This window comes from Trichechus manatus, unplaced genomic scaffold (genome assembly GCF_000243295.1).
Source record: "Trichechus manatus latirostris isolate Lorelei unplaced genomic scaffold, TriManLat1.0 scaffold00016, whole genome shotgun sequence".
Lineage (NCBI taxonomy): Eukaryota > Metazoa > Chordata > Mammalia > Sirenia > Trichechidae > Trichechus > Trichechus manatus.
The window spans coordinates 20313045-20322312 of NW_004443952.1; the positions used below are offsets into that span (position 1 = coordinate 20313045).

The window sequence follows — 9268 nt, forward strand, 5'->3', positions numbered from 1 at the left end:
CAGTTCAGTGACATTGACTACGCTCTTCCAATTGTGCTGTTATTCTCACGTAAGATGAAGGCTTACAGAACAAAATAGTTTCTCTTTTAACAGTTACTACAAATGTTGCCCTATGACAATGGTTTACAATCTCACAACACATCAACAATATCCTTACTCAACCCTGGGTTCCCTAACACCAGCTTCCTTGTCCCCTTCTGCTCTCTAGCCCTAGTCTCGTTCTGTTTTACCGGCCTGTCTAATCTTTGGCTGAAGGGTGAACCTCAGGAATGACTTCATTACTGAGCTAAAAGGGTATCTGGGGGCCATACTCTGGGGGTTTCTCCAGTCTCTGTCAGGTCACTAAGTCTGGTCTTTTTTTGTGGGTTAGAATTTTGTTCTACATTTTTCTCCAGCCCTGTCCAGGACCCTCTATTGTGACCCCTGTCAGAGCAGTCAGTGGTGGTAGCTGGGCACCATCTAGTTGTACTGGACTCTGTATTTTAGACATTTTGGATTTTAGAATGATAGAATAAGAGATTTGGGACCTGTAGATAGAAAGGAGGAAATGAGAAAGAACCAAAAAAAAAAAAAAAAGGTGAGTCAGAATAATATCACCCAGTGGAGCAGGAGGAAATTCAGGAGAAGGCTGTGCCTCCAGGAACCAGGTGGAAAATAGTTTCAGTGAGGAGGGAGGAATCAACTATGCCAAATGTATCAAAATAATGAGAATTGAATTTGGGAATGTGACACACACTGGTGACCTTGAGAGCTAGCCCAGGCCTCAGCTGCTAAATTAACCCAACTCACATTTAGTGATTTATTTCTAAAAATAAAGGGACAAACTAAAGATTATGAGATTTTTAACTGAGCCATGAGTTAGAATTTCTAAAAGAAAATGTGCTCCTACTTGAGATCTAGACTATATCCATTCAATCAAAATATAAAATAAATTTATAAGAAACACATTTACGCATGCATGTTCCAAAACCTATCAACCCCGACAGTCGAGAAGGTATTCCTGGAACCTCTGGACACTTATTTAAAATTATTTTAAATTCTTTGGCTACAATAGTGAAGAGTCTAGGAGCTAAAAAAGGCAGGGGTGGGCGTCTCATAACTCTCTGATGAAACAGAAGCAGCGACATTATTCCTCTCCTTTCCTGACACCTGCTATAGGGAATAGCTTCGGCAACACAGTGTGGGCCGGCAACACAGTGTGGGCTGGCATGGCCTGAGAAGGTATAATTAGAAAAGGGAGGAGCCAAAAGATAATTATTGCTTGATAGGGAAAAAAAATCCTCACAACCCTGCTATGAAGAATTCTGATATAGTTCAACTCAGTAATCACATACAATTCTTCAACTGTACAACAAATAATACAAAATCAGGCTTTAAAACAAAACCAAGGTAGTCAGAGATAGTACTATTTGTTGCAACTCCTATGAGTCACAGAGATACCATGAGTTAATAGTGAATGCACTGTAATAATAATTGAAGATTATAAAGTTTAATTATAGTTGACTTCCGAATACAATTATTATGTATCATTTTATGTAAAAGCTCAAGTAAAAAGATGATTTTTGGTAACAAAATGAATATTATGGATCATAGTAAAGTAGTCTTGATTGAATATGAAAGTACTATAGTTAGGAAGATTTTGAATATATAGAAGCCAGGGACTTATTAGGGAATGACCAAGTATCTTATATGGTAACCACAGGCATGTGGCCAATCACCAAAATTGGTGGAAGATATGGTAATATTCCTGGCTTATATGATGAGAGGGGTCATTGAGGTGAAAGTATGTTCAAAGAGAAGCCATAATTGCATAAGAAATAGCAGCTAATTTATTTTTAAATGCCAATGTCCAGGATTTGGTGAAAGCTCAGCCATATACAACTACAGGAGATACAGTACCAATAAGGATTACCACCAAAAGATATAGCCAGGGAAAGTTTTTGGTGGAAGAACCCAAATGGAAATGAAAGTAAACTGTAGCTTTACTGCTCAGCTTCAAGTTAATTTTGGTATAAGAGGCAATCTCAATATAACCACTTATACATATTAACTATAAGAACTAATTTTAACTAAGAATAACCACGTGAATATTGTATACAGTGTTCTAACATCTAATGAATCACTGAATCTATGTTCTATGTCCATTGTTATTGGCCTTTACCTTATCTCTATGAGATCTCCAATTAGAAGACAGCAATTGCTTTTTGAAAAACTGCTGCTTACTCTGGACAACTTAATTTCACATAATCTTCACAGTCATATCTTACAAGGAAAGAGATCTTTGACCTACAGTAGCATCTTAAGAGTTGCTTTTTCATATTCTCTTCTATTTACTCAACTATAGGAGCTCCAAGAAAGAAAAGAAAAAAAGAAGTTAGGCAAATACTGAAGCATCTTAACTTAAAGAGTTGTATCAATGGACAAAAAAGAGCCAATTAAAACTTTGTAGACGTTGCTTTGCTCTAGCCTTTGTAAATCCTGACTGGTGCCTGGCCCACTGTTTTGCACAAAGGTTCTCAGGAGAAGTGAACGGATACCAAGGATGTTTCTTCATATGTCCCATGCAGGTGAAGGGTAAGATATGCCCACTACTGGTAATGCCCTTGAAAGGCAAATTGAAGCATGGATACTACCTTCTCCAGCACCAAATCTAGATCCTCATTATATATGCCTACTCTGGGACTGGCCTCTGGGAGTAAGGTAAGTCATTTTTTTTTCCCCCCCAAATTTCTAAGCCTGGAGAAAGACTTCCAGGGACCTGGAAGGAAAGGGAAATGGTAAAGGATTTCAAATGGAATAGTCCAACCTGTCTACCTTTGAAATAAACAACTCTTTTCCTTCCTCCCTCCCTATTTTCCCTAAATAACCAACACGTTCCTAAAAACAGATCTAAAATACCATCTTGCCCACCCCAGTATAACTTTATCAGCCAAAAGGGGGCTATGGTGAACGGTACAAAGAACGCTGTGGGGAGTTATGTCTACATTCCTAAATATCTTACAGATATCTGCCTACATAATCCAACTATGTTACCATTTCATTTTAATTCTTCTTGGGGTTTTTCCTACGTGTATAAATACTCATTAAAAAATACAGTTGTGAGAACACTGTATATATGCACCAGTGAACATCCTTGCACCCATTCCTAATTTTCTGCTTAGAATAAATTCTTTGACATGAAATGTTTGGGTCAAAAGGTTTGTGAATTTTTAGTTCTTAATATATACTACCAAAACTGCCCTCCAGAAATATTGTATACTCCTACCAGCAGAATATGAAAATGCTTGTTTTTCTATACCCTTAAACTCTGGGCATATAGTATCTGCCAATATTTAAACAGGTAAAAGTGGAATTCCGTTATTTATTTTGTCTTTTGTGAACTGCCTGATAATGACTTTCCTGTTTTTCTACTGTGGAAGGGGAGTTCAATTTTTTCTTTTTGATTTGTAAAAGTTTTAAAAATATATTATAGATATTATACATTTGTCATGGGTATGTTCCTGTTTCAAAAAATATGAGTGTCAGGTGCAGGAAAATGATTGTATTAAATCAGTTAAGTAAAAAGGCTTTATAATCATATATAAGGAATTATTTATGTAATGCCTACATTTACATTACAATGAAAATAAGAAAAACTACCTGACTGTTCATTTAGAGAACAGACAGCTTTTCTTACTGAGACTTATATGTAAAAAGATCCAATAGGCAAATTATATTCTGAAGAGTTTACATTTTATTGTTCAGGGTTTTCCAGGCTCTCCATAAAAAGGAAAAAAAATAATAAAACCTATATTGTGGGATCTCTGGTCCTCAGTTTCTTCTTCTATACAACCAAGAAGCTAAACTAGGGTTAACCAGAAGTTAAACTATGAGAGGGCATCATGCACAGCTAATATGCCAGAAGAGCCTTACCAATATCATGTTTCAAAGACAAGAAATAGACTAAGCTATGACCCACAGTTCATATTACATGAAATGGTTGACAAGCTCAAAATACTGCCAGTACATTAGTTAACACAGAAACGGTTATGTCCTGAGATCTCTGCTGAGGATTCCATCACATTAATATATACAATAGTTAAAATGTGACATTGGAAACCTCTGATATGACTTGCCGGCAATTACAGACGATGCAAGAGATTATACAAATCAGGCTAAATACAAACTCAAGCTTACCTGGAATATTACCACACGGAATTTATTTTTCTTCATTATTTCCTCTTGCTTGGATTCAACTTCTGTAACATGTACTTTTTGCTTCTCCACGCGGGCCTTCACATCTTTAATGTGAGCACTAACTTTTTGGGTTTTCTCAAACAACTTGTTAACTATGTAACTTGTGTTGCTGTGTGACTGTGAGAACTTCAACAGGTCAATCTGGACAGATTTTATTGCGTTTTCCATCTGCCTGTGTCTCTCTTCTATTCTCTTCTGGCTTGCCTGTACGCTATCCACGATGGAGGCTACTTTGTCCAGCACAGTCACAATGGTGAGAGCTGCATCTTGGTCTTCATCTTCGGTAACACTCGACAAGCGATTCTGGTGGATTTTATCAGCATTTGAAGCAGACCCATTATGCTCCATTTTACTTATTTCTCAGTGAGAGATGTGCTACCACAATCAATTCTGGCACTTAGAGCAAAGAGCTTGATAACAGGCAATGGGGTTGTTTAAAGGGTTGGAAACCCCACCCCTGGAGATTAGTCAAGTATTTATAACTACAAATATTCATACGTGACTGTTCTGCAATATGAACCCTTGCAAAGCACTGGGTACTGTTCCAAACATGCTTGCTGACTGACTAAGGGACTCAAATAAGAACAGGAACACATTTTTAAAAAAGTTCACTAAAGCTACCACGTTACTCATATTAAGCCTAGAAACCAAATGACCAAAAAAGTAAACTTCAACACTTGGGTAAAGGTTTTTCCTTTACATATTTTCAAGCAGTATTTGTAGAAGAAAGGGAAACTGTGAACTAAAATCAACTTTTTCTATTAATTTTACTTATTAAACATACTGATAAAGCAATAGCAAAGAATGTAGTAAATAAACACAACAAAACACAGGCCATATAGTGAAAACATTATATTATAACATGCTTTTCCAAATCAAATATTTAATTTTGAACATATTCTTAAATTCTACATGCGTACTTCTGAATATCTAAACTACGTGATTAACAGCTGAATACATTCTATTCACACTTCAGATCTTTAAACAACAATCTATTAATACAGCTATAACTACAGGACAATTTGGATAGAGGTCTTAGATAATTTTTTAAGCTCACTTTAAGAGCACCAACCTTTAACAATCATTTTTGTATTTTATTCACAAACACTGATACAATTTGCTTATTTATGTTAAAACAAATATTTTCTTTAAAAATGAATGCATATTAAAGTAGTTTAACTGATAGAGTAGGCTTTATTCCAATCTGTTAAGCAGCCTATTTCTCAATATCTAAATCTACTTCCAGCAATCTGTTCCATCATTACTACCAGACACCTTTTCAAATTGTTAGAATTATTTTTCAAAGAGAGGAATAATCACAATTCCAGCCCATACATCTTATATTTTACATCTAACACACACAGCTTTACAGTTCATGCAATAGGCAGTGTCTAAAAAAATCAGTTACTGAATCTCAAAAACATTTAAATATCTATTTAAACACAGTGTCTTCTAGATTTTTTTTTTTGTAAGAAAAGTAATCTGTAAACAACTTTACCTTTAGTTCATGCTTTGTCATTGCTGTGGTCATTGTGGAAGCAGTGAGTATAACTTTATAACCATTTGTGAAGTGGTCCATCTTTGCAAAAATATTACATTCCATGGGTAAAGAACAAGTTTTAGAATTACCATGTGGTACAAATACATGAAACCAATTTCTGTATTTAAAAACATAAAACAAAGACTACTAAACAGCCCAAAACTGTTTTAGCTGAATATTTCTAAATATGAGCCAACAGTACTACACTAAAAATGTCCAAAAATAAGGCCTCTGAAATAAATATTTCCATTCTTTAAAAAAAGACATAATAAATGTACATCACATGGCCAGTGTATGTATAAAAGTTATCAGTTTAAACCATTCTGGATGACGTATCTGAAGGAAAATGACCTAGGTTTTGCTTCTGTCGACGTCCTCTGTTGTTTTTAGGGCATTTTCTGTTTCATTTTGAAAAAAAAAGAAAAATATTATTTCATTTAGGATATTTCAATGTTTCCAGAGTAATACACATTTCACACACGGAGCCACATTACATGCAACCACATGAACGGGAAACAAGATGCTATCTGATGTGAGATACGGTGAGGAGTAGAGCAATGTCAGGCTGCTACCTTCCCTACAAAGTCGGGGAGGTGAGAGAATTAGATACAGGGTACAGGTATGGACACAAACAGAACTCATTCCCAGGGTCCACACTGCTGCAAATGCATCCCTGACAGGAAGTGCCATCCTTCCTCTGGCCCAGCAACTGCCCATCCGCAGTGACTGACCACATATGAAGCCTGTGGCAGTAGAAAAGACCCTGACCTACGTACCTTCCCTGAGCATCATGACAACCATGGATTCTCTGGGTGGTGCAAATGGTTAAAATACTCGGCTGCTAACCAAAATGTTGGAGGTTGGAGTCTACCCAGGGGTGCCTCAAGAAGAAAGGCCTGACAATCTACTTCCAAAAAGTCAGCCACTGAAAACCCTACGAAGCACAATTCTACTCTGACACACATGGAGGGGGTGTCCACAAGTCAGAGTCAACTCATAGCAACCTCATGTGACAGAGCAGAACCATCCCACAGAGTTTTCGTAGCTGTAATTTTTATGGAAGCAGATCGCCAGGTCTTTCTCCCACAGGGCTGCTGTATGGGTTCAAACTGCTAACCTTTTGGGTTAGCAGCTGAGCACTTAACTGTTGTCACTCCCAAAATGACAAAAATAGCTCAGATGAAGGGGGAATTCGGGAAGAAGAGTACTTATTAAGCTCAGTGATTCATACATAGAAATTGCCTGGTTATTTTAGACAATGACTCAAAAGTTAACAAAAAGAAGTCGTTCCACACCCTGCTCAGGCAATCCACAGAACACAACGATGAACTGCCATGCTGAAGATAAGGGATATTTCCTGACTAAGCTCTAATTTTACTGTAAATGCTTCTCCACGGTGGTAGAAATCTCACTGTATTATAACTGCTCTTGTGCCTGCTCACCCACTAGGATGCAAACATATGAGCTGTTACTACGCACAGGGTACTGAGCCGTGCAATGCGGACTAAAGAGACTGGGATGTATACTGCACCTTGGGTTTGGGTTTGGGCTCTGCTGTTAACAAGCTGTGCAACCTCAATTTCCCTATATGTAAAATATTAAATTAGGAGTTGGACTGACCTCTAAAATCATTGCCAGAGAGGAATTTATAATCTAATGGGAAGAAACTCTTACAACGAGTACCAGTACTCTAAAGTTTCATGTTTTTATTCAATTTCAAAAGTACTGACTTGCCTGTACTTAAAAGCCTTGATGATGATACTTCCATTTTGTATATTGTTTTCAAATTTTTCTCACTAATCCTCATAAAAACACTTTTAAACAGACTGAGCTGAAATCACCTCCATTTCATAAGTGGAAAGTGGTTGAGAGGTTAAGCAATTCTCTTTAACTGTCACTAATGTACCATCACCTTAGAAAAGTCCCAGCTTCCTAGGGCCATGGGTTTTTCATCTATAAAATAAGGGAGCTTGGCTAGAATGATATTTGAGGTCCCCCCCTCCTCAATTTATCATTCTACACGTCTAAACATAGGAAAGAAATTCCAAACAGAAAAAAGACTCATGTGGTCTTGATAAGCAGGTCAATAAAACCCAAAAATCAAACCCAATGCCATCAAGTAGATTCCAACTCATAGCGACCCTAAAGGACAGAGTAGAACTGTCTCATAGGGTTTCCAAGGAGCAGGTGGTGGATTCGAACTGCTGACCTTTGAGTTAGCAGCCGAACTCTTAACCACTGCACCACTAGGATTCCACAAACAGGTCAATGGGAACAGCCTGTTAAAGGAATACTCCTCACCACATAACAGCCACCATAGGATAACTGAACAGTGTCCCATAATGCACTGTGTGGGAGAGGCTCTCCATAAAAGTTCAGCAGAGATGAGTCCAAGTGCAAAATTACAATATTCTAAATCCAAGATAGCAAGACATTCTGGTGGAGAAAATACCACAATAGAAAGACAGGTCTCAAGGAGAAATCTGTCATAAATCCAAAGAGGTCACCCATCAGCCATGGAGTTGGTGGTCACTGAAGACACTGTCACACAGTTAAAAATATACTGTGAAAAAAAAAAAATACTGTGATGCCTAACTGTGTCTGTGAAGACAGCAAATGGATTTGAGGTATAAATTAGAGGCTGGCAATTTGAAAATTACCTTCCAGGTAGTTTTAATTCAGTAGTTGAGGATTACAGCACACTAGGAACAAAAGCATAGAGTTCAATAAAAAGCTGGATTAGGAGGTGCAAGAGGCTGTAAGTAGCTCTATGACCTTAACAAAGTACTTCCCGTTTCAGGGCTTCAGTTTCTTCACTTCTCCAGAATGAAGTGGTGTACTCAAGGTTGCTTCCCACTGGCTCTCACGTCCCTCAATCTTCTTAAAGAAGGCACTATCAGCAGTCCTCAAAAATCCTCCTTTTCCTTACCTTCTTTCTTTCTTTCACCATTCAAAATCACTTATTACCCCACTCTTGCTTTACTCAAATGTCCCAAATGGTCTCCTTGCCTCACACCTTTCCTACTCTGATGAATTTTGCGGATGACTCGCAGATTAGGGCTCTCAAAAAATGGTTTTCAGTCATCACTCGAATAGACATATGCACACCTGTGTTCATGGCAGCACTGTTCACAATAGCAAAACGATGGAAACAACCTAGATGCCCATCAACAGACGAAGGGATAAACAAACTATGGTACATACACACAATGGAGTATTATGCAACGAGAAAGAACAACGATGAATTTGTGAAGCATCTCATAACATGGATGAAACTGGAGAACATTATGCTGAGTGAAATAAGTCAATCACAAAAGGACAAATATCGTATGAGACCTCTATTGTAAAAACCCATGAAAAAGTTCACACGCAAAACATAACAATCTTTGTTGGTTACCAGGGATGGGAGGGGTGGGGGGAAATACTAAATAGGCAATAGATAAGTGGTATCTTGGGTGAAGGGTGAGACAGTACACAATACAGGGGAAACTA

The 9268-nt window shown here is 37.6% G+C and overlaps 2 protein-coding genes across 3 annotated transcripts in view; both read right to left on the reverse strand.

Moving 5' to 3' along the window:
- Nucleotides 1-4773, reverse strand: part of CAVIN4 (caveolae associated protein 4) — an 8373-nt gene extending 3600 nt beyond the window's left edge. Inside the window, exon 1 of the mRNA XM_004372220.2 lies at nt 4177-4773. Within this exon, the coding sequence (XP_004372277.1) occupies nt 4177-4584 (408 nt within the window). The 5' untranslated portion in view covers nt 4585-4773. The remainder of the gene's footprint in view (nt 1-4176) is intronic.
- A 300-nt stretch (nt 4774-5073) lies between these two features.
- LOC101358126 (myb/SANT-like DNA-binding domain-containing protein 3) overlaps nt 5074-9268 on the reverse strand; it is a 135053-nt gene continuing 130858 nt past the window's right edge. For both annotated transcript variants that reach the window (XM_023727457.1, XM_004372222.2), the window contains one exon: nt 5074-6174. In XM_023727457.1, coding sequence (XP_023583225.1) covers nt 6090-6174 — 85 coding nt within the window. In that variant the 3' untranslated portion in view covers nt 5074-6089. The remainder of the gene's footprint in view (nt 6175-9268) is intronic.